Source organism: Pseudophryne corroboree, chromosome 3, assembly GCF_028390025.1.
Source record: "Pseudophryne corroboree isolate aPseCor3 chromosome 3, aPseCor3.hap2, whole genome shotgun sequence".
Classification (NCBI taxonomy): domain Eukaryota; kingdom Metazoa; phylum Chordata; class Amphibia; order Anura; family Myobatrachidae; genus Pseudophryne; species Pseudophryne corroboree.
This window is the reverse complement of record NC_086446.1, coordinates 223,341,177-223,356,384: the sequence shown is the minus strand read 5'-3', so window position 1 is coordinate 223,356,384 and position 15,208 is coordinate 223,341,177. Positions and strand designations below refer to the sequence as shown.

Sequence of the window (15,208 nt, the reverse complement as noted above, 5' to 3'; positions counted from 1 at the left end):
GCTAGGGGGGTGCCACAGATGGGGCCCAGAGGTACTGTGAGTGGTGGAGGGGCGGGTAATGCTGTCCTCCCTTTGGCAGTGGCTCTCCCGGAGACTCGCACAGCAGCCAGTCACTATTATTAGTGCCGGTGTCCCAATGCAACGCATTAAAGGAAAGAAGATGCACTCAATAAACAACAGCTCTCAGCAGCCCTAAGGGCCTGTATGCTTGTGCGCTAAGGGCTGCTGGGAGCTGTAGTTTATTTAGTGCATCTACTTCCGTGTAACCGTGTAATGCGGCGCATTGTGACACTGGCACTAACAACTGACTGGCTGGCAGAACTGACTGACTCGCTGAATCAATGTAAAAGGTGAGAGTGCTGTCCAGTATCAGTGACACTGCACACCCTCTACACTGCACATCACTGTCACCTTTTACATTGATTCAGCGTCCAGACATTTCCCTCTGCGATATCACTCACTCTATCCGTTACATTAGCCATCTCGGGGCTTCCAGGCCGGCAGCCCAGGTGCTGTGTCGCGGAGTCAGGCCTCTGGGGATCTGGGCGCAGCTGTGGCGGGGAGGCACTTCTGTGACATCACACGCAGAGGAGGCTCCGGGGCTCAGAGAGTATGCAGCGCAGGGAAGGCTATGAAAGCCTTCCGCTGTACCGCTTTCATACACATCTATGCCGGTGGCCAGAGCAGCTTTTGTTACACCTGCGCCGTGGCTAGGGAGTGGAGATTGTTGATGCCGGAGGGGGCAGGCGGACTGCCAGCAGGACATCGGACGTTGCAGTAAAAGGATTTTTTTTCTACCTATCTACAGCTCAGAGACTTGCTGCAGATGCAGTGGCATACCCTCTAGCTGTACCTTTTGGCAGGTACAGTACCTTTTTTTATGGTCTGTACCAATTTTTCGGCTCACCAAACTTCCTTTGAAAGTATAGGGAAAGGGGTGTGACCACACCATTTTACCCGTGGCCACGCCCCCTTTTCGAATTTGTATAGATTTTTATGTGTAAATTGTTGGAGGGTATGTTGCTGCAGATGCAGTGGGCCTATTTTGGGGTGTGGACCTGGAGTTGCAACTCCATCAGCCCCATTGTTAATCCTGCTCTGGGAACACACAGGGCAGAGCCTCCCATTGGATGTAACCTGTGTGGGAGGGCGTTTCTCACCCAATCAGCTGTTGACTGGGTGTGATAGACCTGCTGCTAACCCAATAAGAGCTCCTAGCCACGCCCATCGTTATACACACAGGCACAGAGTCACAGATCTGGGCTATTATATAGGAGATATTGCTTTTATTAATCCTGATACTGAATGACCACAATCCACTCTTAGGAAATAACATTTCTATTCCAGGACAGCTCTGATACCATGGTATTCACCACTGACTGGTTTTGTAATCCATACTTTAAATGTGTTTAATATTATACAGAAAAATATACAGTAATATAAACAGCAAACTTAATAATGTTTAGAACAAACAAAGCACACATATTAGTATACTGTCAAATACAAGTAAGAACTGATGTACAGCACCGGTATGGGTAATGAAATAATGAGCCATTGACAAGCTGGCTATCAGTTTAAACACATCTGTTTCTTCCACAGACAGCTTTCAGTATAATATACAAGTGCATTTTTCAACCACATGCAAAAGTCTCAGAAACAGAGATAATTGTAATATAACAAGAGTAACAGATGAGGACAGTGTGCTTGATAAGATAAAATGAAAGGCAATACTGTTTATCCACAAAAAAATGTAAGTTGATACACAGTTAATTTCAGTGCAGATCTTATCCTCATTTTAGTGAGAATCCAGCCCCCCCCCCCCCCCCCCCCGTTAACTAAAATTTAGGGGTCTATTCATGAAACAGTGAAAAGCGTGGAGAAAAGGAAGCCTTTATCAAGTATACAGGTCTGTTTTTCCACTGTTTTCACTGCTTCATGAATAGACCCCATAGTATATTGCCCATGTGGATTTAAATGATCGCCAGGCAATTCTTTTTATTGTTAGCAGATATAAGAACAGAACTAACAGAAAGACCAAGCTGACCTTTCAGTTAGTTGGGCAGGTTTTGGAAATACTTTATTCAGCAGATGTTCTCTTTGAAAATTATACAAGGATGTAAATGTTGTAGCTTGTCAACTAATATGTGGTATCATCTGTGCACTTGGTCATACATACCAAACATAATCTAAGGGATTCATGCTAATGCTAAAGTAACAGACTCATAATGACAGACTCAAAATCTGTAGTGCTGCTACGTGTAGTGGAACTATACGGGTGAATATAGAACTCTACAACACCAGCAACAACAACATAACTATCTGCAAAATGTAGTTGCTATTAAGTTTTTATGTATGAAACTTCATATATAATGGCATGACATCTGACATTACTGTAACTTACAGAAGAATTGTTTAAAACAGATGTAAATATTTGAATTATAGTATCTTAATTAATGTATTTATGTATTTATTTATTTATTTATTTATTATATCCGGTAGTCAGTAGTGTCATGCAACTCTGGAACATTGACCTAGCCAACACACAAGACATTGATTCAGGTTCCCATCAGTGCTGACAGCTCCTGCCTGCAAATAGCTACTAGGCTGCACACTAATCTAACATTGCTGAAGATGTTGTTCTCACACGCTGTGCCATGTGATAAGTGATAAATCCCTGCTATGAAGAATAAATGTAAATCCCTTTTTACAATCCAAGATTTGAGCAGCTGCCATGCTAGAGCTCCTGCCTTCAGTGCAGGAAGAAATCACGGATCCTTGTGGCCTCTATCCAAGGAATATAAGAGGAAGTTCTGGTGAAGACACTAGGTTTGTTCTCCACTGTGCAGCCGATGGGTCCAAAGCTGACTATACCATGGACTTCCCATCTCTCTCTTCCATTCTGACAAACAAGAGGTCCTCCAGAGTCTCCCTGCAAATAACAGGCAATATGGGCATATATTCATCATATTTATGTACATATAGGGAAATAGATACAACAGAAAATGTGAAAAGGTAAAAGCCCCCACACCCACAATAAATATATTAAAAATATACAAGAAAGGGTGCCCAGGATGAAATGTATACATCAGTGTAACTATATCTACGACTTTCACCATTTTGTAACTTCAAATATTTAAAAATAAAAATAAAACTGTACTTAAATCTGGCTTGGTCATACATTTACGAGCACAGTTTAAGAAACTAGTAAAGGTTGGAATGAGCAACTCAGTACCAATTCACCATATATTATTTATTAAATTGACAAAATGAATCACATAACTAATTTGCAAGTTCAAAGGAAAACTATACATATAACTAACCCCATGGGATTACTTATCAGTCATGACTTTATACCAGTGGTTGATTTAGAGGTCAGGCTGCCCCTAGGCACAACATTATTGGCCACCCTCCATCCTTTACTTATTTTAAAGCCAGGTACAGTCCGTGGGACTGCACTGGCTTCACTGTGACTGGCAGTGACTTTCTATTGAAAGTCCTACCTGCCAGTCACAGATATAACAGTCAGTCCCATTGGGAGGTGTTTCCTCCCCCCAGGACTGCCAGACCGGGTGGCGATAGGCAGAGAGCTGGCTTCCTGTAGGAACCCAGCTCTCTGCCTCGTCTACCCTAGCCGACTACTATGGGCTGCAGCTGATGCAGCCCATAGAAGTAATGGTTTTGGCAAGTGCAGTAAAGCCGCCGCTTGTGCGCATGTGCCGGTCCTGGTTCCTGTCAGCTTCATTATGCAGCCCCCCATCTACACATAGGTAGGAGCCGCCACTGCTTACTACCCTCTGAATAAATACATTGACACACAAGGAGCCAATTTTCCCGAGAAATGCAGAAACCTATCTTCTTTAGGGCTGGAGCTGGCACTTAATGTAAACTGTAGCTTTAAAAGTAAGATTCTCCCCCCCCCCATCCCCCCTCTTTGCAACCCCATGATTCAAGTACGTATTTAAAAGTGTCCGGTAAGGAATAGTAGCAGGGGCATTAGTTCATACCAGGCACCTGGAGGCGATATAGACGATGGGGCCCTACCCCACAGCATCTGTGACCCCCATATACTACCGACAGCATCAGTGGCCTCCATATTCTATCAACAACATTGGTGACTCCCAGATACTACAGACAGCATCAGTGACCCAAGTGACCCCCATATTGGAAGCGGTCACCATATACCGCTAGTCGGGATCCCAGATGTTGCAGTGCTGATGCCGGAATCCCGACCAGTGGGGAAATAACAGCGCCACAGCCTTTCCTCCCTCTATGGGTGTACACGAGAGATGTGTTGCATTTCCAACAAAACCCGAACAAAACCCCAAAGTTTGGGTGTGTTCATTTTTCAACAAAACCCAAAGTTTGGGTGTTTCAGTTTTCAACAAAACCCAAAGTTTGGGTGTGTACAGTTTTCAACAAAACCGAACAAAACCCCAAAGTTCACGTGTGTTCCGTTTTCAACAAAACCAAAACCCCAAAGTTCGGGTGTGTTCCGTTTTCAACAAAACCGAACACAACCCCACAGTTCAAGTGTGTTCCGTTTTCAACAAAACCCCAAAGTTCGGGTGTGTTCCGTTTTCAACAAAACCAAACAAAACCCCAAAGTTCGGGTGTGTTCTATTTTCATCAAAACCCCAAAGTTTGGGTGTGTTCCGATTTCAACAAAACCACAAAGTTTGGGTGTGTTCGGCTTTCAACAGAATTAGAGATGAGTGGGTTCGGCTCCCTGAGAACCGAATCCCAACGAACTTCACGCTCCGAGCCGGTATCCAAGCCCGGCTCAGGACTTCCAGCCAGACTCGAAAACCAGAACAAGGCAAAACGTCATCATCTTGCTGTCGGATTCTCATGGGTTTTGGATTCCATATCAACAGTTGCGTATCACTGCCATTTTCACTCCGAACTTGGAGAGTGAGGGAGACAGACCTCTGTCTCTGTGGGTGGTGGCGTTGGGTGGGGTTAGTGTATGCTCTGTAGTGGTGCTGCTGCAGTCACTGTGGTGTACCTGTGCTGTGTTAGGTGTGCTGTCCTGGCTGTCACTGGTGTTTCATGTGCTGTTACGGCTGGGTGCTTTAATTGTACATGGGTGTTGCTATCACTGTGTTGTACAGGGTGCAGGGGCACTGTCCTCCTGTATGCTGTAAAATATAGGGGTGCTGCTTGCCCTGTATGTTGTAAAAATTCAGGGGCGCAGTTGTTAAAAATTAAAAGCACACTGCTGTTAAAATAACATTACATTGGCCCTGTATACGATAAAATTTCAGGGCTGCAGTTGTTAAAAATTAAAAGCACATTGCTCCTGTATGCTGTAAAATATAGGGGTGCTGCTGTTAAAATAATATTACACTGTCTCTGTATGTTATAAAAATTGAGGGGTGCAGATGTTAAAAATTAAAAGCACACTGCTCCTGTATGCTGTCTAATATAGGGGTGCTGCTGTTAAAATAACATTACACTGGCCCTGTATGCTATACAAATTCAGGGGTGCAGTTGTTAAAAATGAAAAGCACACTACTCCTGTATGCTGTAAAATATAGGGGTGCTGCTGTTAAAATATTACACTGGCTCTGTATGTTGTAAAAATTCAGGGGTGCAGTTGTTAAAAATTAAAAGCACACTGCTTTTTTGGTTATGTGGTTTGCTTGAATAAGGCACCAGTGGAGACAGTTGTTGGACATGGGATGAAAAAGCCCATTGTCATGCCTGGGCAAAATATCAAAAAAGCCACCTCTTCGGCGTGGAATTATTTCTCCACAAATTCGTACAACAGGTGTCAAGCCATCTGTTGCCTTTGTCGATCCATAATAAGTAGGGGTAAGGATGTTAACCACTTAGGAATATCCTCCCTTATACATCACCTGTAGTGCATTCATCATAAGTCATTGTCAAGTTCAGAAACTTTGGGTAATAGCATAAGCAGTCCACTGACACCTAAATGATGTGGTTTTGTTTGAATAATGTTTCTCTGTGAGGATGAGGCTGTAAATACTGAAGGGGGGGGATCTGAGGATGAGGACGACATTTTGCCACTGTAGAGCCAGTTTGTGCAAGTAGAGATGAATTGCTTTTTTTTGGGTGTCGCTGAAATGATTAGTTTGTTAAAGTGTGCATGTTCTGTTTATACAACATAAGGGTGGGTGGTAGAGCCCAAAGACAAAAATTAATCTTGCACCTCTTTTTTTTGCCACATCATTCCAGGGATGCTCCCCTATATGGGGTGCTGCCCCTCTGCCCTATCAGTCCAGGGGTGCTGCCTACTGCCATTTAGGGGTGCTGTTGCCTGTCTGCTGTGCTGTGTATTTCTCCAGGGGTGCTGCCAATGCTGTATAAGTCCAGGGGTGCAGCTCTACTTGATCCTAGGTTTAAACGAAAGCCTAGAGCAGATATGAAACAAGCTTTAACATCACAAACAGATTTGTGAAAACTAGCCGCAAAGGTGGAAATGGAAACTGGCAAAGTGTTTTTAAATAAAGTGGGGAGAGACCACATTTGTGGCCAAAGTCAGTGTGACTCAGATAAGACTGAATCATAATCCAGCGTAACTGCTGGAGAGTTAAAAGTGAGATTTTCTGCCAGAGCATTAGAGAAAGGTTCTTCTCAATTATTTCATGTTAGGGACTCACTCAAATGAATAGCTCCAATTAGTAAACCTTAATTTTGATTTATTATTGATGTTCCACATTTTGGGATTATTTATTTAGAAGATGCGCATTTGTTGTACAGGGATCTTCTTTCCCTAAGGGCTGCATTGGGTTATCGCAAGACCTCGTGGTGTTAGAAGAACATAATGTGAAAAGTCATCAAATATGGAGGTGGCATGTTTGTAGCTAGCTATGATTCTGAGAACTTGGCAAGCTTTTTCCAGGGGGACCACTTGTCACTGAAATGATGGGTTTATTAAACTGCATGTCCTGTTTAAACAACATAAGGGTGGGTGGGAGGGTCCAAGACAATTCTATCTTGCACCTCTTTTTTTCTTTGCATTATGTGCTCTTTGGGGCCTAGTTTATAAAACTGCCATCCTGTCTGCCACTGCAGTGCCACTCCTAGATGGGCCAGGTGTTTGTGCTGCACACTTGTGTCGCTTTGCTTAGTCATCCAGCTACCTCAGTGCAACCTTTTGGCCTAAAAACAATATTGTGAGGTATGAGGTATTCAGAATAGACTGGAAATGAGTGGAAATAAATGTTATTGAGGTTAATAAAATACAGTAGGTTCAAAATTACCCCAAATTCTATGATTTTAGCTGTCTTTATGTTTTTTCTAAAAATCATCCAAAACTGAAACCTCAAAGGGTGGTTTGGGCAAAACCAATCCAGATCCAAAACACGAACGGGGATCCAGATCCAAGACCAAAACACAAAACCTGAAAAGTGTCCGCCGCACATTTCTAAACAGAACCGAACAAAACCCCAAAGTTCCAGTGGGTTCAGTTTTCAACAAATCTCCAAAGTTCAGCGCCATGATAAGTGCAGAGCAGGGCCGTATCTACCCATTGGCCAGGATGGCACTCGCCAGGGGCGCCAGAGGAAGAGGGGCGCCCCCAGTGGTGCCACCCGCGGCCAAGGGGTAGTTTCACTTTGTACAGGCAGCACCAGTCCTCCCCTCCCCATGCAGTTCCTCACCTGCAGTGACGCTCGGCAACGACTAAATCAGTCAGCAGCGCCAACCGCTGTTATTTGCGCTGGTGTCTGGCGGCTCCGCACAGCACAACTATAAAGAAACTGCATAAACTACAGCTACCATCAGCCCTTTCTGCTGTGAGTTCTGGCAGCAAGGGCTGCTGGGAGCTGTAGTTTATGCAGAGTTTCTTTATTGTAGCGATGTGTGGAGCCGCCAGACACCAGCACAAATAACAGTGGCTGCCGCTGCTGCCCGCTGTGGTCATTACCGAGCGTCACAGCGGGTGAGGAACTGCACAGGGAAGGGAGGACTGGTTATTTACATTCACTTTTCTTCCATATGTGCTGGGCATCAGTTCTGCTATATGTTGCCCATAGCGGCATCAACGAGTGACTCAGAGCCACATTAGCTCCTCACTGAGACAGATCCTCCGTATGGGTTAGGAATTCATTGTACCATTTAACATTTACATGCCATCCCTTGTCACAGCTTTTTAAATCTTCACATTGCCCTTTACCCAACACATTTAGGTCACATACTTTGCATACATGTCTGTAGGTATTTAGCCACACTTTATGCACGGATATCATTGGCACATATATGTGAACTGAGTTTGCCTGGCTCCCCTTGCCATTCAGTTATCTTTAAAAACACTGCACAGCATCGGGATTTAAGATCCCGTAGATGCACATTCTGCACAGTACTGTTTATGACATTTAGCATACTGTTATGCCACCATCAAGGATTGATGTGTCATTTAAGGATTTTTATTATGGTAAAATAACTTTTTTTGCATTCATTTGGGTGTGATAGTCCCCATGCAGGACACCAGGTGGCGGCCCTAACCCTCCCCGGTGGTGCCTAAACCTAACCCTCCTCTCTGTAGCCTAACCATGCAGTCTAACCCTAACCCTTCCTGGTGGTGCCTAACCCTAACTTCACAGCAACCTACCCTAAACCCCCCCCCCCTCCCAGCCTAACCCTAACCTACCCAGTGTTGCCTAAACCTACCCCTAGGAGTCCCTGGCATGCTTACGTCCGGGATGTCGGCTGTTGGGATTCCGGCATCCGTATTCTGAGTGAAGTTAGCCAGGTTTTCAACTGCCGGCATCTTGACTCCATTACATATATATATATATATATATATATATATATATATACACTGCTCAAAAAAATAAAGGGAACACTAAAATAACACATCCTAGATCTGAATGAATGAAATATTCTTATTAAATACTTTGTTCTTTACATAGTTGAATGTGCTGACAACAAAATCACACAAAAATTATCAATGGAAATCAAATTTATTAACCCATGGAGGTCTGGATTTGGAGTCACACTCAAAATAAAAGTGGAAAAACACACTACAGGCTGATCCAACTTTGATGTAATGTCCTTAAAACAAGTCAAAATGAGCCTCAGTAGTGTGTGTGGCCTCCACGTGCCTGTGTGACCTCCCTACAACCCACACAAGTGGCTCAGGTAGTGCAGCTCATCCAGGATGGCACATCAATGCGAGCTGTGGCAAGAAGGTTTGCTGTTTCTGTCAGTGTAGTGTCCAGAGCATGGAGGCGCTACCAGGAGACAGGCCAGTACATCAGAAGATGTGGAGGAGGCCGTAGGAGGGCAGCAACCCAGCAGCAGGACCGCTACCTCCGCCTTTGTGCAAGGAGGAACAGGAGGAACACTGCCAGAGCCCTGCAAAATGACCTCCAGCAAGCCACAAATGTGCATGTGTCTACTCAAACGATCAGAAACAGACTCCATGAGGGTGGTATGAGGGCCCAACGTACACAGGTGGGGGATGTGCTTACAGCCCAACACCGTGCAGGACGTTTGGCATTTACCAGAGAACACCAAGATTGGCAAATTCGCCACTGGCGCCCTGTGCTCTTCACAGATGAAAGCAGGTTCTCACTGAGCACATGTGACAGACGTGACAGAGTCTGGAGACGCCAAGGAGAATGTTCTGCTGCCTGCGACATCCTCCAGCATGACCGGTTTGGCAGTGGGTCAGTAATGGTGTGGGGTGGCATTTCTTTGGGGGGCCGCACAGCCCTCCATGCGCTCGCCAGAGGTAGCCTGACTGCCATTAGGTACCGAGATGAGATCCTCAGACCCCTTGTGAGAACATATGCTGGTGTGGTTGGCCCTGGGTTCTTCCTAATGCAGGACAATGCTAGACCTCATGTGGCTGGAGTGTGTCAGCAGTCAAAGGCATTGATGCTATGGACTGGCCCTCCCGTTCCCCAAACCTGAATCCAATTGAGCACATCTGGGACATCATGTCTCGCTCCATCCACCAACGCCACGTTGCACAACAGACTGTCCAGGAGTTGGCGGATGCTTTAGTCCAGGTTTGGGAGGAGATCCCTCAGGAGACCATCTGCCACCTCATCAGGAGCATGCCCAGGCATTGTAGGCAGGTCATACAGGCACGTGGAGGCCACACACACTACTGAGCCTCATTTTGACTTGTTTTAAGGACATTACATCAAAGTTGGATCAGCCTGTAGTGTGTTTTTCCACTTTAATTTTGAGTGTGACTCCAAATACAGACCTCCATGGGTTAATAAATTTGATTTCCATTGATCATTTTTGTGTGATTTTGTTGTCAGCACATTCAACTATGTAAAGAACAAAGTATTTAATAAGAATATTTCATTCATTCAGATCTAGGATGTGTTATTTTAGTGTTCCCTTTATTTTTTTGAGCAGTGTATATATATATATATATATATATATATATACACACACACACACACACACACATATACACCATGTGTATGGGAAGGGAGAGCAGGGGAATGACACTTTGCCCCCTTTTTTTGGCATACACACATTAATTATTCCTAATATGGGGGGCGCCAGTCCCTTACTTTGCCAGGGGTGCTCTGACCCCTAGATACACCCCTGGTGCAGAATATAGCCTGCAATGTGAGTGATTAAGCGTCTGAGTTCCCAACCATTTTAGCCGCATGCCTGCTACAATCCCATAACAGCCTTTTCCCAGGCATAATCCAGGAACACCCAGTCCATTTCTGAGACTGTGCACAAGATGCTTCCATGCAGCTTAGTAGGGGTAATTCAGAGTTGATCACAGCAGCACATTTGTTAGCAGTTGGGCAAAACCATGTGCACTGCAGGTTGGGGCAGATATAACATTTGAGAGAGTTAGATTTGGGTGGGTTATTTTGTTTCTGTGCAGGGTAAATACTGGTCAGGATCCCGGCTGTCAGAAGACTGACGCTGGAATCCTGACACTGATCAGAATGCTGGCGCGGGCCTCTGGAATAGAATCACAATGCTGGTGCCAGCATCCCGACAGCCGGGATCCAGATCGAGTGACTGCAGGGACGTCGGAGAGGTAAGCTGCAGGGGAGGTTATGTTTAGGCTGTGGGGGGAGGGTTACATTTAGGCTGCGGGATGGGGAGGTTAGGTTTAGGCTGTAGGGAGAGGGGGTTATGGTTAGGCACCCCAGGGGAGAGTTAGGGTTAGACTGTGGGGGGGAGGGTTTGGTATAGGCTGCAGTAAGGGAGGCTTGGGGGGTGAGATGTAGTTTGCTTCCTAAACCCTGTGGGGATTCTAAACAGCGGGATGCCGCAGTGGTTATGCTGACCGACTGCATCCTGCCTGCCGGCATTTAAGCCCCAACCCCCAATAGTCAGAGAGTTAAAGAAATATGGATTATTTGTGGGAAGAGAAACGTACCAAAACAATATTTCTGTTTCTTTATACCTCTGATATGTGATTTTACTTGTGTTGTACCTAAGGTGAGTCCAATTTAGTATAATTTGTCATTGGCTAATAGTTTTTTGTGACACTTTAGCTGTATGCAAAGTAAAAACAAGTGGGATTGTTTGGATGAAACAGTGCTGTGTGACATGGTAATATGAACTATTAGAAGTCATGCTTAGTTACCTGGCAGGCAGCAGGGGGTCCTCCAATGTCTCGGAAGCCGGCACAAATCATTGACTCACGGACTCTTTCTCCCCAGAACTTTTTCTGCTTGCATGTCTTGATGTCAATGATGGGAAGCTTAGCTTGGTTCAGGACTTCTGACAGTGTCAGGTTTTCTTTCCCACCTTAAGAAAATAGATTATAGATGAAAGAGCAGGAACCCCACCAGGATTCTGGATGTTCCAATGCAACCTACAATACGTTTTAGAAATGCACTGAATTTAGTGCAATTCACATAGGTCCATTCGTATTGCAGGTCCATACATCTGGACCCAAAGAGGGAAATTGAGGAGTACCTTAGAATCAATCCATGAAAATACAATTTCTACAACTGCTTTTATTTGCAGTATGTGGACTGCAAACTGATTTTCCTCGTTCTACAGAGACATCCTCCAAATATGACTGTCTGCCAGACAATAACTAACTAAAAACATATGAAATCAATTCCCAAGTTACACAATGTCTCATTATGACTATGGTGAGAATGCTTATCAAAACACTGGCCACTGATCAATATAAAACTGGTATATTTAACTAGTATATTTAAGCAGCGTACATAAGTTATACATAACCTAGAATGTTATACACTCTTTGAATGTATGGGCACAATTTTGTGACTGACTTAAAAAAAAAAGGCATTAATTTACTACAAGTACCACAGTAACACTATTAATATTCTGTGGGGATCAATGAAGAGACTGTTTTGTCCTCTTTTGTGATTTTTGTGTCTTTGCTATATCAGATTTAGGGGTCTATTTACTAAGCATTGGATGGAGATAAATATGACGGAGATAAAGTACCAGCCAATCGGCTCCCAACTGTCATTTTTCAAACCCAGCCTGCGACATGGCAGTTAGTAACCGATTGGCTGGGACTTTATCTCCTTCAGATTTATTTCCAGCCAAGGTTAGTAAATAGACCCCTTAGTACAGATGGATTTCCTGAATTATTTCTCCAAGTGCACAGTGACTCAGATTCAGTTATGGGGAGACAAGGTGTGACGCCTTGCTGGCAGTACAGCACAAATCAATATTTAACTAGCACTGTATATCAGAAAATCCTCACTGGTATGCTTTCTATTTAAGCAATGAGAAAACTAGGTTTATGAATTATATGAATGATTTGGCAGAAGATTCAAATCTTCTGTGGAAGGGGATGTGATAATACTGTAAATGCAGTTTGGTTAAATGGTTTTGGCACCCAGTGAACAAGCTTTGGCACTTAAAGCAAAGAAGAGAAAATCTGTGCCTCACTCTCCCCACATTGCAAATGAATATCCCAATATTACTGTTTACACATTATCCGGTGGAACCCCCACACATGAGCACAAGTACCTTTAATGATCCCAGTTATTATACAAAAGGTCGCCCACACTAATTATACCCAAAACAGCTATCCCACACAATACACCAGTAGCCCCAGAACCCATTTCTGTAACAAGTATGAAATAATGATATTGTATGGTAGCCAGTGAATAATAAGCTCCCTATTCTCAGGTGGCCAGTGTACAATACAGCTTCCATTATCTAGTTACCAATGGACAATACAGAAATTATTGCCTGATGGGTAATATAAAAGAGTTGATTTCTTGGTGGCCTTATATACAATTCAGAGCCCTTTCTTTCGTTAGGTATAATTCTCTGGTGGTCAAATACACAATACACAACAGAGCCACTATCTGATCACCTATTGGAGTATAGCCATTTACTGGCGGCCCAGTAGATAATGTAGACATCAAAACCTGGATAATATTGACACCTATACTGGGTCAGAGAGCTGTTACAATGGCTGACAATGGCTTTGTTTCCTGGCCCACACTGCATTCCAGCAGCCAATAAAAGTTGACGAAAATGGACAGTTTAGCAATTGTTAACCCTCTCCCTGAGTTGGTCGGCATTTTCAGCGTCTGCACAGTATCATTGCTTTCACTTCCACATTCCTGCACACCGTAGACTTTGAATGAATCATCCCATTGAGTTCCAAAGAACAAAAGTCAGGCATCAAAACAATGTGCTAGGTAATATTAGGCAATAGAAGTCAGCAGAGTTTGAAAGACTGCCAAACTTTAAATATACAGGTTGAGTATCCCTTATCAAAAAATGCTTGGGAACAGAAGTATTTTGGATATCGGATTTTACCGTACTTTGGAATAATTGCATGGCATAATGAGATATCATGGCGATGGAACCCTAGTCTAAGCACAGAATGCATTTATGTTTCATATACACCTTATACACACAGTAATTTTAGCCAATATTTATAATAACTTTGTGTATTAAACAAAGTGTGTGTACATTCACACAATTCATTTACGTTTCATATACACCTTATACACACAGCCTGAAGGTCATTTAATACAATATTTTTAATAAGTTTGTGTATTAAACAAAGTTTGTGTACATTGAGCCATCAGAAAACAAAGGTTTCATTATCTCACTCTCACTCAAAAAAGTCTGTATTTCGGAATATTTGGATATGGGATACTCAACCTGTACTATTTAATGGAATATATATATATATATATATATATATATATATATATATAATGGCATCTAGCATTTGTACATTTGCCTCTACTTTTCTGTCTACTGCTGAAAGGAAATGCATAGTTCACATCACAAAGGATGATCAGGGATTGTAAGTAAGGCATCAACAGCCCTAAACAATATCAAAGTATATGGTAACATAGCATGAAACATACAAGACTTGGCCCAAAAAACACAAAAAACATGTGCCGACCATTTGTGTCTCAACCATTGTCATATTGACTTTTCGACCATGTCGACCTTTTGTGCCTGCCGACCCTTTGTACCTATCAACCTTTGTACCTGTCGACCATTTGGTGTTGAACTAATGCTTGTCGGCTACGAGGTGATTCTCCAGAAAGTAAACAAAGTCCCGTGCATCACACGCATTTCATTTTGTTTCCCTTTTAAACTGGTCTGTTAAGAAATTGTTGTTATATGAAAACTTAATTGCTTAGTAGTAATGCCTTAGCCTATAACTTAAGATCCACTGAAATCTTGGTATTTTGGAGAAGTATGTCGTTTGAATTTGTGTAGCTGTCCCGTGCATCACAGAGAATCCCCTATAACATTGTCGGTACATTGATCCGCACCCAAGAAATACATAGATATAAATTAATTTAAGAATGGGGAAGTTCAGAACAGAGCAGGGGGAATGAACTGCACACAACTGAGAGTGTCAGATTTGTGAAACAAACAGATTACCTCTGGTGTCTCCCCATCCAGTTACCCAACAGAAGTGTCCTGGGCGCAGAGTGAATTCCTTCTTCGGTAGGCAGGCATAATGTATGAAGTGGGTGGTTAGAATGTCACTCACAGTCTTGACTAAAGCAATATCATAGTCCAGCTCATTTAGATGGGGGTAGCGGAAGCGCTCATGCCTGTATATCCGCTTTACATCATAAACCTTTTCCGTAGGTTCTGTAAGGTTGAGGTTATGCTTCCCAAGGATAATCCTCCAGTTGGCTGCATCCTCTGCCTTCCCCCTTATAAATTAACAAAGTGCATAAGTCTTAAAATGTAAAAATGATGGCAACAAACATAATATATCATTTCTGAAAACTGCCACAAAGAAAAAAATGTGGTGTGACTATAACAA

At 43.4% G+C, this 15,208-nt stretch overlaps 1 protein-coding gene across 1 annotated transcript in view; it reads right to left on the bottom strand.

Moving 5' to 3' along the window:
- Positions 1-1,857: 1,857 nt before the first annotated feature.
- LOC135057631 (elastase-1-like) overlaps positions 1,858-15,208 on the bottom strand; it is a 32,271-nt gene continuing 18,920 nt past the window's right edge. The window contains exons 4-6 of the mRNA XM_063963454.1: positions 14,815-15,095; positions 11,546-11,709; positions 1,858-2,929 (exon numbers count right to left, since the gene is read on the bottom strand). Of these exons, the coding sequence (XP_063819524.1) occupies positions 2,750-2,929; positions 11,546-11,709; positions 14,815-15,095 (625 nt within the window). The 3' untranslated portion in view covers positions 1,858-2,749. The remainder of the gene's footprint in view (positions 2,930-11,545; positions 11,710-14,814; positions 15,096-15,208) is intronic.